At 41.2% G+C, this 15783-nt stretch overlaps 2 protein-coding genes across 3 annotated transcripts in view; both read right to left on the bottom strand.

Annotated features, from left to right (window-relative positions):
• The window catches only part of LOC143422291 (hymenoptaecin), an 82969-nt gene that overhangs the window by 49588 nt on the left and 17598 nt on the right, over positions 1-15783 (bottom strand). The window lies entirely within an intron of this gene.
• Positions 4433-12523, bottom strand: LOC143433641 (transmembrane reductase CYB561D2). Of its 2 annotated transcripts, none has more exons than XM_076911083.1 (3): positions 12370-12523; positions 7999-8180; positions 4433-6507 (listed from the first exon to the last, which is right to left on the bottom strand). In XM_076911083.1, exons 2-3 carry the CDS (start codon positions 8158-8160, stop codon positions 5986-5988), a joined length of 684 nt encoding a protein of 227 aa, XP_076767198.1. In that variant the 5' UTR covers positions 8161-8180; positions 12370-12523; the 3' UTR covers positions 4433-5985. The 2 variants fall into 2 exon arrangements, with proteins under 2 accessions (XP_076767198.1, XP_076767199.1); XM_076911084.1 differs by having other exon boundaries at positions 7999-8173; positions 12366-12520.

Raw genomic sequence — 15783 nt, 5'->3', positions numbered from 1 at the left:
AGAAAATCCCGATACGTTAAATTTCCAGATTTCAAACGATTATAATTTCCTACTTACACGCCTTTCGTCCGCGCGTGCATGCTTAAATTCGCAATTTGACCAACCCCCTAATTAATTGCGGCGAACACCCGATCTGTCCGTGCTGTACTAAAAACAATTCCACTTTCTCGTAGATCGAGTTTCGAGTTGTCCAGTATTGCCGCGTGTTAACGTACCTAAAACGCCTCTGTAATCTCCCGTTCTAAATAAATTAATTACGATATCTATTTTCCAGCTGCTAAACTTTTCAGGGAGTCCTAATCTACTTTCTAGACTACTAGCTGTCCCGCGTGTTTCAGCGAAATGGACGCTTGTTCCGTAGCGTAGAGAAGAGGAGGGTGTTACTTTTGCGTAGACCGCAGGGTGTAGTAGAGCGGACGGTAGGGTGAAAGAGCGCAGAGGGAACGAGGGGATGACAAACGGGGGTGGTTTCGTGCCGTTTCACGGGTCAGCGAGGAAAACGTTTCGGATAGTGTGTCAGACCCGGGAATAGTAATTAGAGAATAATAAACGTTAAGCCGGCGGTGTCTCGTGAGCACGCTGAACAATTACGCGCGTACGTACACAGTCAATAAACGTGAGAAATCGTGATTCTTTATTTTTTATGTGACCCCATTTGTAAAGTGTTGCTAGCTGTATCATACGTATAACATTTATCGTATAGAAATGTTCAAAGTTTCCAGTTGCAGCTCATATTTCGAAGGAATGGTGCCTCGACGTTTCGTTGCCATTGCAGCAAGGCCTCTTCAGGGGTCGAAAAGTGCAGTAATAAGCGTGCAATGCCACTGAAACGTCGAGACATCATTGGTTAAGGATACGACTTGTACTCGGAAGCTTGAAACATTTCTATTTCAGAGAGCCGTGAAAGCCTCGAGACATTTATTTATCGTATACTTATGTACGTATATACACCTATATATATATATACACGCGTTACAGATATACATATATAGTATATATTATACATATTATATATATATTTACATTATATTACATTTATAGACGCTTGTGCACACTGGTGTACGCGTCGCATAGTTTATTATATTGCGTGTACAAAAGTCGAGCATAAGGGGATAAAAGAAAACAAAAAAAATACGACATTGATCATCGTTTGATATACTATAAGAGGTTCAGGACGGAGGGCGTCTCGCGATACAATTATTAAAACATTACCGAAAACCCGCTGCGTTCAAATTACAGGACAGAAATACAAAAAAAAAATATATATATATACATGTATGTTAACTCATATCTGTGCGCCGTGAGTGTGTTGTGTGAACATTTTCGTGCGTTTCCGTCGAGCGAGTGGACAAGCGAGCAGAAAGTGCGGAAGTCGGATGATGCGTGTACGTGTATTTTCTAGAGTATAACAAGGGCCTAACTCCACTTTTTGACCTCTTAACAGTCCATCGGCGCGCGTATATAAATAACGTAATCGTAACTGTTTGCGTTAGATTCAGTGGGCAGGAAAAAAAAAATAGGAAGTTTCGTGTACAAAAATGAAACTTCGTTCCATAAAAAAATTGCTTTTAGTAACCATATCAGTTTCAGCGTTCGGACAACTTTTTCAATTTAGTATTTTTATTATCGTCCCGTGTGTTTAAAGGCTTTCGCGATATTTAGCGTTTATAGATTCACCGAAGTCGAGTGAATTTCTGAAAATATACGTTCCTCCGTTTCGTTAGCTCACGTGTGTTAGATGGCACGTACGGTTTGCGAGAAATCGAGGTGGACGTTAGGAGTAAATAATCGTCCTTTGCCATCGATCCTTTGCTCAAAGGGACGAACAAGTGGAGGTGGATCCTCCTTATCCGCGTACGAGTTGAATCCTCGATGACCTAATAACATTTTAGAATCTAGTCATTGTTAATACTCAGAGCTTCAGAAAACAGGAAAACAAAAAATATATAAAAAAAAAAAAAGAAATAGGCAAGCAGTAAACATTACGAATAGGACGACACTCGAATCCCAAGATCGGAATTCGTTTCCAATCGTGGCGTATACAAACTTCGTATTGAAGACAATGAAAGTTTATCGATTCACGCTTAACACCGATACCGAACACTTTGTATTGCGATTGTTGAAACCCTTAGTTAATCGCGCGAACGATCGAAGTCTTGTGGATCCCGCGTTTACGATCACACTGACGCATACAAAACATCACGATCAGAATAATAAGTGCGCGTATATATAATTCTGTAGCGAGATGGGGGAGCGGGTTAAGTCGAAAGAAGCAATTGTTTCGAGAAAGCAGAAAAAATTCCTAATTAACATGTATTAATTACCGTACGAACATTTACCAAGGTTTCTACAAGATTTAGATCGCTTCGATCTATGTTACCACCACAGTTCTCTCATTTTTACTTGAAGTGAAACGTTTTGCGATTATTTTCTCAATTTTATCTTGCATTTGGATCAATTTTCGACTTAACCCTGCATGGCAGAATAACAAGTTGACTATCGTAGACGAAAAGAAAGGGAGAAATGCTGCGCACGATTTTTGGTTCGACGAAACAAGGCGTCAGAGGGTACCCAGGTGTATTCCGTTTCGAGAGAACGAAATAGAAGCGATAGATACGCGATTGACATATTTCAACTAGCCATATCCGAGACATAATCAAGAGTATAAATTTCTTCGTTAAGGCAACCCTGGAGAACGATAGTTCGATCGACGGGCGGATGTTACTGGCTAAGAAACGCGACGCAGAGATCTGACGGGAATTATACTTGGGATTCGCGAGGGGTGGGCGACTGACAGTTTAAGCATTCGACGAAACTTTAATGTCCTTAGGGTAGGTAGGCGAATCTAATGCAGGTGTAAAAAGGAATTTAAACAAAAACTTAGCGCGTCATTAACAACAATAATAATATTTATTATTATGAGGAAAAAAAGGTTATGTTACGAAGTAATGAGTAATAAGAATAATTAAATAATAATAATAAATATAATAGCGTTAGCTGCCGGTTTAAACCGGTCTGGCCACGTGGTCGACTGTCCTAGGTAGGGTTAAGATTAGGTGACGTAGAATTATCGGTAACGGCACGGTGATATTGTCAATGGTGCAATAAAAAATTAGAGTACCATGGTTCAAGCGTGGTTTCATTCGAAATTACTTTAGCTTATTGTAAAAGTTTGGTATCCCTTGATACCTTTAATCGTTCAGTTTTCACACTTTTCTTTCCAAATTTTATTTGATATTATAAAGAAAAGTAAACTACACAATTGTAGTATTCCTTGGTTGGAATGTCTCTTTAAAGAGTTTCTTGTATTAAGGTTTCGCCAGTCTCTACTCTCTTTGCTAATTGTCTCTCTTGCTTGTTACAGCATTACCAATTTTTTTCGTAGCTAAGAAGTTATCCCTTTTTTTGAATTCGTCAGAATTTATTTAAGAAACTGCATATGAAAGAATTTATCATTTACCGGGTAATGTTACGGATTTTACGTCACCAAGAGCAACCAGTAGAGCGAACAGTACAAAGTAACGTGTCCTAGAGCTAATCGAGAAAAAGGAAAGCGTTCGAAAGCGAGGATAGAGTAGGTGATATAGCAGATGCGTTATAAATTCCGTGGAAAACGATAGGATTAATATTCGTTCGGGTTAAGGCAGATTTTTGTACGTTGGCGAGTATGGTACTATGGAAAATTGTTGGTCGATACGAATAGAGTTAAAGTCTATCAAAAAAACTATCGTAGAAGCGAAATAAATAAATAATTCTGGCTTACCCCCGATGTGCCACTGTGTCTTTCGATTTTCTTCCGATTAAAATGCATATGTGTTTCACGCTGCAACTATTAAATCCGTAAGAATAACAAATTTCGTAACCCTTTCAATATTTATTTACAGACTTATTTTTTTTACTGAATATATATTTATATATTATTTCTGTTACATATGTCGATCTAAATTGCTTAGAAAGTACAATTTGTTATTCTTCACAATTAGTATGAATTTTACGAAATTCATATGTGTATGCCCTGGACAAACTGACGATGTAACTGCATCCTCGTCCTCGCAATAAACTTACACGTTAACTTCCACGTATTTCTACGATTATGTTACGTTCTAACTTGATTATCGATTAAAACGAGGGACATTTTGGAATCGTACGGTTAAATGGTAAAACGCATGCACGCAGTTATAAAGGGTGCCAGACGTGAAGAGGGTGAGGCGAAATAAAACGATGAACAGATGGAAAGCTTAAGCGAAATTGTGTCGAACAGATTTAAAGAGCACACGACAGAGTTTTATCGATCAGTTCGATCCGAGATGTTTATTGTACGTTGATGTTTGCGAGGAATTAAGAAGAAGTCCAAGAATGCGAACTATTTACGGGGTGAACAGGGGGACGGGGGTTGAAATGCAAATTAAACGATACCTAAAAGACGATGAAATTATACCGAGAATAAGAAATTGTATTTAATATACATGTACATTGCATTGCGGAAGATATATACATTATGTAAATTCTATGTATATGTATATGATGCGTGTGTAATTAATAAAGTGTTGATATATATGGTTGACGATAAGCGCCGCCGCGTGGTATTGTCTTCTTCGTTCATTTATTTAACGATTACCTTACGGTTAAACTCCCAAGCGAATTAAGTTAATTATTAATTAAACTCTACACAACTTTTTTTTTTGGTAAACGTTGCTTATAAATACTACTTATATACGGTTAAAAGTGTGTCTCGCTGGTCGATGAATGTTTAAAAGCATTTTCATACAAATATATTCTCTTTTTTTTCTTTTTTCTTTCTCTAGATGTGTTAACCGATGAACACAACGATGGTAGAGTAAATCTTGTTCCTCTTTTATTATGAACAACGTATAGAACGTTCCGTTCCTTACCTACTACCTCTTATTTAGATTGTTTCATATAATTTAAATTATACGGGCTCCTTTGTACTTATTGCTAGGCCTCGAGGTGGAATTTTCTAATTGCACAAGCTATTTTGTACATATGGTTTTTTCAGATATCCTTGAATTTCGCTTTCACGCGTTGGTTAAGTGTCCTACGATAGACTTGAAGTTGGAGTATCAAAAGTGGTCGTTGATGATCTTTATGGATTGCGCGATTGGTGGAGGACGGAATGTCTGAATTCTAATAAGAATCAATTCCAATTCGGAGGTTCAGATTTTAATGGAACCTGCTGGATACGTAGACCATTTGATAGTTTTTCACTACACTCGAACGTGATTAATTGTATATGAATACGGCCTATGGATCCAGCCAGTTTCATGAAATTAGTACTTTCGGATTGGAATTCTATTCTTGTAATTAAATTAGAAATTTTGCTTTGTTCCCTTGCTAAAATCTCAGAACGTTTAAAAATATCGTAATCTATGTCTGCTATATTACGTATTGTGACGCTTGAAATCTCGATTGCGCGTTTGATAAATGTGAGTATCCAGTTAGAATTAATCCGACAAGATATTATCTAACTACGTGACACAACACTCGTTTCGGAAATGCTGGCTGTCGCGTAAAAATTCTGATAAGCCAGAATTCTTAGATCGAATGTTATTAATGTTATCTCCGATCTAAAGTATCGCGACAAATCGTACCTTCGTCGAAGGTACGCGTTTAAAGTAAACTTGGAATCACGATGTTCTTGACTATCAGGCTTCGATGTCTCCTGTAAATCTAAAAACGATACAGTAAAATTAAACGGCATGAAAATAGAAGAAACGAATTCTTCCCTGCTGTGCTATTGTTTCATCTTCGTTTTCATTCGGAATAAAATTAACGAAATCGTTTCCCGCTGCGCTGGATACTGGCATAATATTGTACAATATGTTATGCAACATAACATACATTCCTATAATAATATAGTATACCATACAGTGATGGTATGCTACGTTATTACACATTCAATGTTACTATAACGCTGCAACTTCTTCAATTAAGAAAATGCGTTCAGAAATCCCAGTTGCATTAAAATTACGTGGAAACAGGTGGCGGTCCGAAGACCACCCTGCTCCTAGAGACAGCCCCTAGAACCGGTTTCAAGAGGATGAAGAACCCAGCGATGAAGAACGCGGAGAACGTCAGGCTCCTTCCGGTGTCGCCGGCTTTCCACCACCCCGTGTAGGTTCCGGTGATCAACGTGGCCAGCAGGAGTATCATGACCAAAATGCCGCCGAACGCGTGCATGATTTTCAACAGGACAGGCCTGAAACGCGGGTACAGCCACCTGGAGTTGTTGGTCACGATGCCGAACGCGGCTGTCAAGAACGCCAGGATGATGCTGACCAGGCCCAGGATCGAGTGAGGGGTGGCGAAATGGTGCTTGTTGTTCCGGATCTTGTTCACCACGATGATGATTAGGCCAATGGTCATTAACGCGAGACCAACCGTGTGCAGGACCCAGTGCATCGTAACTCGGTTGGCCCTGGAGAGTTTCGAGCCGATGTACGCCTCCCCGGAAACGGTGAACACCGCCTCGGTCATCAGAAGGCCTACCTGTATCAACGAAACAGCGTTGGTTTTATCGACGGACGTTTGTCGGGGTCTTGGCTAGTTCGCTGGTAATTGGCAACGGTGGCGGTCGTTTTAGTTTTGCTCGAGGAATGGTGTAACCAATTTGGCGATCTGGGTCGCCGGTAGATTCGTTCTTTGTTTAATTCGGTGGACGTGCAAGCGCGACGCCTACGGTGGATGGAGTAAGGAGGGTAATAGATTGAGACGATATTGCGAGAGAAAAGGGGATTTTAGTGATGGGAGAGAAGATTCGGTCGATGGTAGTTTCGAAGCGTTTTGTTGTTGGTTGCGCGCTTCGGAAATGTTTGTTACTTATGTATTTCTAATTAATATCTGTAACAGAGTCTAGCCCGTGGCTGTTGTGGCTAGGGATGATGCGCGTGCATTGATGAATATTATTTCAATAATATTGAATTCAACTTTTCACTTCTTCTGATGAAGGTTTCGAGGTTCAGAGTGAACTATATTCGGTTTAGTTGAGAATATTGTTGCAGATGTACTCGTGGATAAGTAGAACTTAGCATTCTTCCAAGTGCGGAGATGATCTAAGTCTTGAGACACTTGAACGAAGGTCTCGTAAAATGAATCATGTCTAGGATTTTATGTCTTTTACATGCGAGACACTTGAAATTGGTAAGAAGACACCAATTCAAAATATGAAGCGTGCATACTCTGCGCATTACATTTACCACGATGTATGCTTATTATATCGTCGTTAAAGAATATATATTTTTCTCATCACCTTAATGCACTACCCTATGTACCCGTTGCGATGATCAGCGCTATGTCACGGCAACAGAGTATTCTCAAACAAACTTAAACGATGACTACAAGGAAATTAATCGAACGCTCGAGACACTTTAATGGTCTCATGAATCACAACTAAAATATTATATGACATAACGAGAGGAATGATTTCACCGTTTCTCAAAGTTAGACCCGTCTTCGTTAATTACTTAGAAGTTCATTTTTCATTACCACCGATAATATGAGCAAAAAAAAGCTGCTCGATTATTCGCAGAAACGTGACCCTCCCGTGTTTCAGCGATTCCAAACGGATGATATTACACATTCGACATCAATTTCCCTCGGGAGCAGCGCGCATTAAACGGCTCGATTGCGATTGAAATTTGCACGGGATCGGGAATCACAAGTTAAAAATTTCAAATCGAGAACCGACGCGATTTACGTGACCGTACAGCGAATAAAAAACGAGGATTTATCGCATCGGGTCGTTTGCGAGACGCGCGACCGCCGAAGGATGCTCGTTCAACCTTAAACGCGAGGGGTGTCTATCGCTTGTTCACCCCGATGTGCGAATCGACGTGTCGCCCCGCCCGTTCGTTTTCGTGCGATGAAATGTTCACCGTATCGCGTTACGACGTAGGAGTCGGGGGCCTAGATTCCCCGATCCACGTGCTTTGCATTCGCTGGTTTATTGTGCAATTAACGTTGCCCAAGTTGACTACTTACTCCGACGCTCATGCAAATCGGATGCCAGGCGAAGAAGCTATAATCTATGAAGGCTAAGGATACGATGTATAGCACCGGCAACAGGAGGAGGATGTGCGTGAGTGCAGAGAAGACCAACATGATGGCGCTTGGTGGTCCTTTGCCTGGTGGCTGGTCGGTCATTTTCAGGTCGATCCTCGCGCCTGCGAACAGATCGTGCCTCGTGAAATCTACGATAAACGAATTAATTATTATCTACGTGGACAGATAGCTAATTTTGTATAAAGATCAATAAAAGCTAGTTTCAACTGGGAACTTTTATATTCGCTGAGAATAATCGGAGGGAATAGTGTTACAGGTGAAAGCAAGACGTGCTACCGCTGTTTGTCTCCTGGCTCGAATAGGAAAGTAAAGAAAACGGAGTAATTAGCTTCGCACGAGTTGAGCTATGCGCAGAAGTGCGGAACAGTGGCGAGTGCCACTTCGTTGCCTTGAATCAACTTTACAGGACGTTTTTGTCGCGCGTGTCCTCATCTTCGAATCCAGAACGAACGGATCTTCGTTTCTCCGAGTGTTGTATAGAATATTGAATACTTGCGAAAGGACGATGGTGGACAGGAAGCTTCGATATTTCGTCGATGTCCAAGAAAAAGGATAAATATCGCGCGACCACGGCTAATCTCCTGACGTAACTGCTCCTACGATCGTTTGGATGCCGCGACGCGTGTGATTCATTGCTAATTGCGCGACACGCTTTTTTTCCAGCGTCGGGTCGGTCGTACACGCGCGAAGCCGCCTCTTTTACGACGGTTCACAGGCGTAAACTCGATAAATGAAGCTACTGATTAAGTGAACGCCCGTCTAAATCGAACGGCCAAGTTATCGCCAGAAATGATCGAAACTCGTGAATAAGGCGTTGTGGTACCCGCCGAATAAGTTTATCCCTGCTACGTTTTCTGAATGGGCTCGCAGGAAATCAGGTTGAGAATAGCAATTTTAGTGTTGTTTCGCGTTTCGATTGGTCAGAGCACAGATCGTTTTACTATTCAACGCATAGAGGCTCAAGAAGGATCAAAGTGTTACGAATTCAGCTCAAATATCGTTCATCTTGATCAACTCTTTTAGAAACAACGCGCTGTTCAGGCGACGATTGATCAGCAAATTTTGTCGTCCAGTTTCGTCCAACGATGTAAACGAGACACGAGATATCTGTAGACGAAAATCAGTCGGTTCCATTACGGATTTCTGTTCGAATCCAATACGCTGCTGTCGAAACGTATATTTCTTTTCTCATTGCGACTGCTGTTGGATAACCACTCCATTTAGATTCGCTTTCAGATTGTACTTTTCGAATACGCGTGGGCGTTAGTGATGTTATCAGCGTACAATGCGTACGACGCGTTAAGAATCGTCTACGACACAATCTGTATTTGTTGTTCCCCGAGCAGACATCGATGGCGATCGATAGATCAATAATGTATTACGTTATCTTCGCTACGTGCTGAGATAATCGTCGTGTTTCCACCGTAATAAGCGGTCGTTTAATTGCGCTATCAGTCCATTTACGATATCGTCTGCTCCCTCCTGTTATTTATCGTACCGTGTAATGTCGCAGTTACGCCAGACAACGAGCGGTTCGAGTGTTGCTCGTCCGAGAGGGCCTCAGGATCGTTTCCTCGAGCGGATCCTCGACCGCGATCGAGACTGTTCCAGGTGACCAACAACGGTTCGTTAGAAAGCGGAATGCAATTTCCCTGTTCGAACGAAATTTCTCAATGCTCAGCCACGGAAATGAGGATCGTAAGTTTAAACTTGTCAGTGGCAATCTCGTAGACAGCGGTAAAAGAGGTTTCTCGTATAAATAGAGGGACTCGCTTACGTGTATTTCGATCTGGGACGTATCTCAAGAATGGCTGACTCAGTGGCGAATGAATTAATTATCTATGAATTATTCTTACCGATGAATAGTATGAATATCATTAATCAGAAGTTGAATGGCACTTGAAAGTGAAGTAGATCGTGTAAGTGGTGTTCTGATAGTTTGATAGTGTTCGAAAACACGCCTAATCCCGATAACTACTGTCCGATAACAGCTATGTGTGATGTAAGAAGCTACCAACGAAATAATTTTAATCCTCGAGCTACATGGAGATACTTGAAAAATCCAATTAAAACGTTTTGAGAAATTGGTTCGAGCGATTAGAACAGAGTCGAGGCTGGACTACAAGAATACTGGCTCCATCAATGATAATATCGTTATCATACTGAATGTACGTACGAAATCTCTCTCTCTCTCTCTCTCTCTCTCTTTTTCAAAGGAATGTATAGATCTCGAGAGTACAATGTTATCAGGTCTTAGATGGTCAAGTGGTAATACGTACAGTGGTAATTCGAATTCACGTGAAATGCGAGGGAATTACCATGGCGCCAATAGAATAAAATCAGAAAAGAAAATAAACGCTGACGAGGAATATATGGTTGGAGTGCGCGTAATTGTTTACGGGAAGATTAACATCTCGAGTAACGTTAGATTCGCTGTAAAAACACGACGATGCACGTGAATTGAAGGAGGAAAATAATAGAATGGAGAATCAAGCTTATTGTACTAGGAGGAAGCAATTCGTGCGTTTAGCAGACCACGAACGGCATCGTCATAAAATAGATCGTTCGCATATGAATACATATTCAACATAAAGAGTTACGACGCGTAATAAAAATTGCGAAATTAAAAGAAAATATTTTGTGGAAGATCGTAAATGATTTTGTTGGGAAAAACTGTGCAACAAGTACTTAGAACTGAAATATCTGCATAAAGGGAAAAACACGACCGCAATCTATCACATTGTGGCACACTTCTCGAACGACAGATGCGATAATTATTAATTATCGTGGATATTTTGTAGAAATATTGCAGATATCAGAGGCGAGAATATTGATATTTGTAATGGGAAGAGAAACAAATAACAACTGTTTGATAAATACATAGGACGATAAAAATGATAAAAATTCACGAAACATCGAACTAATTAGATATTCTATGCGAGGCGATTGGAGTAATCCGTAAACAACGTAAAAATAAAACTGGAACATGCCTCGTTACGATATCAGCGTGCACTCTTCTACAATTATATAGTAAAAATGCTAAACAAGCGAAGTGATTCGTGGTTGCGTGTAACGAACGAAATTGCGAAACAGCTTCGAATGAAATTCTCACAATCGGATATCGATAATTCCTATTATATTTCGCGCGTATTAACGCGACACGTTATCTGTCTCGTCTGGGCGTACGTAAGTAGTTATTAACGACGATGATGCGAGGTAATGTATCGTGGGAAATCTCATTTTATCGTGTGGAATCGAGACATTTACAAAGAAAGAAGTCTTCGATATTTACGATTAGTCACGTTCAATGACATGTTTATTTATGGCTGCCTTGAAGTTCGCATTTTGTTTGAATTCACGAAAATCCTGAGTCTTTTTTTTAAATAATTCCTGAACTTCTCGATTACGTTTATCGTTAATATAGTTGTGCAGCTCGACTACGGTCACGCGGAGCGGCGTACTTTCCTAGCTCTGCTCCAGTTTCGCACTTCGAGTGAAATATGCCGAGCGTAGAACGCGAACCTCGCGTTTACGCGTAACTGTATCGAAAACGGAGCACGTACACTGCTCCCATCGTATGAAACTATCGTGCACCGTGGCTTACATAAGCGATAACGTAAAAATAGCATCGGAGCGAAGAAATTAGTCTTGCTGCTTAAACGAAATGAAACAGGCTATTCAAATTACACGTAATTCCATTGAGCGCAATTCTTAGACGGCGTTGAGCGATGGTCGTGCCGATTGGCACTGTTCGAGCCATTCAAAATCCCACCTCGAACGTACAATAGATATCACATGTTTATTTACATTTCTTCCTAGCTTCTTTCTTTCCACGTTTAACAAAACGCTACGTAGTTCGTACTTATTACGCGTTTAAAGGATACGTAACACACATGAACCATTGATACTCAAAACTGCTCGTTACGACCTATCAATACTTATTTACAATACATTTCCATTCGCGTAACTGCGTATACATATTCATTAAATGACATAATTACTTTCAATGCATTTCTCATGCAAATTTATCCGGTATCTGTTTAAAAACATTGCAGAAAAGTTTAAAGTACAACCTGTTGCGTCCACTAACATTCGACAAGAAACGACAGAGTACCATTCTTGTATTAATGTGAATCACAAAGGGAACCAGAAGATCACTCAAGCACAAGAATTCGTAGAACTCGCTGTAAAAAGAGAAACTCCGTTTTCTCTGCGGTGGACGCAGTTCGCCAGCAGAACGCAAGCGGTCTTCGCGTGCGAGCATCGAAAGTGCCGTTTCGCTGAACTCACCTGGTTACCAGGAACTGGTTGGATCAAGCCTCCGCAGGGAACGAGCACGAGAGTGGACCGATTTCCTGCGGTCGTAAACTGGTCGAGACGAAAACACACGATAGGAAGAGCACGGGACGGAGTCCGCGCCTCGACTGAGGCACGCGCTCGAGCATGGCCGCTGACGATCTATCGCTGCGTTGCCGATACTCTTCGCGAAAGACGAGGAAAATCGTCGAGTAAACGCGGCCTTGGCGTGTATAATAGCCGCGTTCTCCGTAGAAAAACGGGCACCGTGCTCAGTGGCGAACGGAGTTGCCGATCTGTTCCCTTTTTTTTTTAGATTTTCTTCTGGGTTTAACGATCTACACGTGAGTTAATAGTTTATTTTTAATGGATTCTATTGCTCGTTCGGAAATTGTTTGGATTGTACGCCAGGCAGGATTAGAGGTCGAGGTAGATTGCGGCACTTTTTGTTGCCGGAAATGCCGGAATCATTGATGACGAGTGAGAGAAAGAAGAGTGTTTCAGGTTTGCAGGGTTTTTGGAGTAGTGTAATGGAAGAAACGTTATGTCATTCGAGAATTTCATTAATTTTATGCATTTTGCTTACTGTACGCTATTAACGAACACACACTCGATCGGTAATTATTAATTTTTTTCTGCGGAAAAGAGTTGTCACGATTGAGAATACTGTATTTATTATGAAACGCTTCCATTGAGCCCACTCGCTCGAAAAGGTGTCATCCATCGGTTAAGTCACTCGTTTAAATGTATCTATTTAAATTATTCATCAAAATAAAAGCATTTGCATAAATGCATGCGTATGCCTCATTTAATCTACCTGCTTTGTATGTTATCTGGCGTTCATTTCTTTTGAAAAATTTATTCAAGGTACGTATACGCGCCCGCGTACACATCCCAGTTTTTCGCACATATGCGATAATTCGAAATGGATTCCTCGCAAGGAATATACCCGACAATGGTATGATTTGAACGTTTCATTTTCTTTAGCAATTTCATTATCGCTATCATTTCTGTGTTATCGACTGCTTTGCAATGCAAACACGAACCAGATTTCGCAAGAGAATCATCCAACTCGTACACCAGATAATGATCGATGTTTTCGAAGGCTTAAATGGAGCTAATTTCGTCCGCGTCTGAGAAGTAAGAAGCGAAACACAAATGTAAACCTACTTCAGTTATTATCTAGTTTTATTCCTCGAGTCTCATAAGCTTTCGTTTACGTTCTTAGTTATAACATCAAATTTTCATTAATTCCCACTACTGTTTTCACATGGTGAATCACAATTAATAAATGTGCAGATATACGAACAAGGATATTGAAACCTTCTTGCCCTACTAACTCATATGAATGCTAACGACGGCGTTGGCAGATAGAACTACTTCCAAATGAACCTCTCACTGTGCATTTGCATTAAGCAAATAGCTACTATTATTACTCGAATCCGTGTTTACACCAACCATCAAAAGTTTCGTAACAAATTTCCCTCTTCTAACTTTCTCATCAAACGGCAGCCTCCATTTTGGTTCACGCGTCCCATGGTAATACTCCATCTATCGAGGGGAAAATCAATTTCCACCTTTAGAATCGCGCACGAAACGTTCTCGAGGAACATTTTCGAGGGAGACACCCTGTGCACGAGCAGCTCGTTCACACAAAGCCATTCGATTTCAACCTATGCATTAATACCGGGGCAATCTGTGCAGCGGCACTTTGGAACGAGTGGCTAGGTGATTACGAGGCCACGTGGCCATCTGATTACACGCGATCGTCGTTGTAAGAGACCGTGTTTGCCACCATTCCGCCCACGTAACCAAGGTCTCTCTCTCTCTTTTTTTTTTGGGCGGTACAGCAATTTCGGCTGAGAACCGAGCAAGATAAAAGGAAGGTCTCTCGACGTTCAACAGCGGCACACACGGAAACGCGACTTCCTCGTGCAACGTCGACTGATTTCCCATCGGATGCGACTTCTTTTTCTGCGTTTTGTATACTGTTTCCGTTTTAGGTCATCGCAGAGGCTATTGTCGCAGTCAGAGCACCGTGGAGAGCCCGATTTTTGATAATAGTTTATTTAGCGAGTCTATAAAAGTTTTAAAAGTCTCATGTATTATGTATTTCACTTCCAAGCGCATCGAAACGAAATAGCAATACGTTATATCTAAAAGATCCATGGTTCTAAATGAGCTCATAGAATTTTCACAACCGACTGTTGTTAAGAATTGTATAAATTCAAAAATTTTCATTCGCGAAACGTAATTTCCCGATCTGTCCGAAGGAAGTTGCACGAAACCAGCGTCGTACTTTCTCCACCATGAGAAGTATTACCAAACGCAAGCCTTTTGTGGAGGAAATTACAGGGAACAAAGCTATCAAGATAAATACCCGAGGATAACCGTCGGAAGGTTGTTGATTAATTAACAAAGCAAGTTGTTCCTCCAAAAATACCGTTCGAACATCGGTTTCTCGTTACTCCTTCACGAACGTTGCAGTAAATTTCATTTCGCGGGAACGATCGCGTATATCTCTGTAAAAAGTCACACGGACAATCGTGTCGTTGTGCCATTCCTCTCTCGCGCGAGGCCTGCCAAACGAGCCACGAACGTTAATTATATTTCGAACTAGCGATACGGCCACGGCCGATCTTCGAGCATCGCACAGGCCATTTGTTGCGGGCGGAAGTACGCATGGACAGTTCATACGTATGCACGCGAGCGCATAAATCGGCCTCGGCGCTCGTCGGAATGTACCGCGATTGCTTATTCGAGGCGTGGATGCCAGCTATACTCTGATTATGCAAATATTCGGCGGTAATAACGTTAACAATGCCGGTAACTTCGCGCACGCTCTCCATTAGAGTTACAGGAGCGCGCGAGCGCATTGGCGAACGCGACCGAACGATGCCGTTTAATTAAAACGAATCGAACCGCCTCTCGCCTCTCGACGCTCGCGAGTGCGTTTCATAAATATCATACGAACATACTCGGACGCAGGAAAAAGTGGATGCACGTTTAACAACCCCTCGCTGTTCCGTTATCTTCGTACCGGTTCAGGAGAGCGCTGCAATTATTTCCGACGGTTGCAATCCACTGGAAACAGAACAGATAATTAATAACCGTAACAAGTTTAATTGAACGGTAATATTTTATGGGAACTACTTTTAATGAAAGTTGTTGCGTACTGAAAAAGAAGCGAAGCCCCGTGGAACTTCTCTTCGAAGTGATACAACTTTTCTCGCGGAGGAATATCAATTCTTAGAGTAGAAAATGGATTATTTAAAGGAATTCAACTTTTATTGCGTTAGGTTGTAACTCCCGGCGAGTGTTACACGATGTACAGTTCAGCAACTTCTTGTAACTTCCTTGTTTATCCATGTTTTCAGGGTTACGATTGGAATTAATGTTGTTTGACAG

Source organism: Xylocopa sonorina, chromosome 3 (genome assembly GCF_050948175.1).
Source record: "Xylocopa sonorina isolate GNS202 chromosome 3, iyXylSono1_principal, whole genome shotgun sequence".
Lineage (NCBI taxonomy): Eukaryota > Metazoa > Arthropoda > Insecta > Hymenoptera > Apidae > Xylocopa > Xylocopa sonorina.
The sequence above is the reverse complement of the archived record's forward strand: the minus strand, read 5'-3'. Positions and strand labels throughout refer to the sequence as shown.

What these genes read in the sequence shown, in the direction of transcription:
- LOC143433641 (XM_076911083.1), bottom strand. Translation starts at nt 8,160, where the DNA reads ATGACCGACCAGCCACCAGGCAAAGGACCACCAAGCGCCATCATGTTG. An exon ending in CGATTTGCATGAGCGTCGGA is followed by an intron (nt 6,508 to 7,998) that starts GTAAGTAGTCAA and finishes TCGTTGATACAG; the next exon opens with GTAGGCCTTCTGATGACCGA.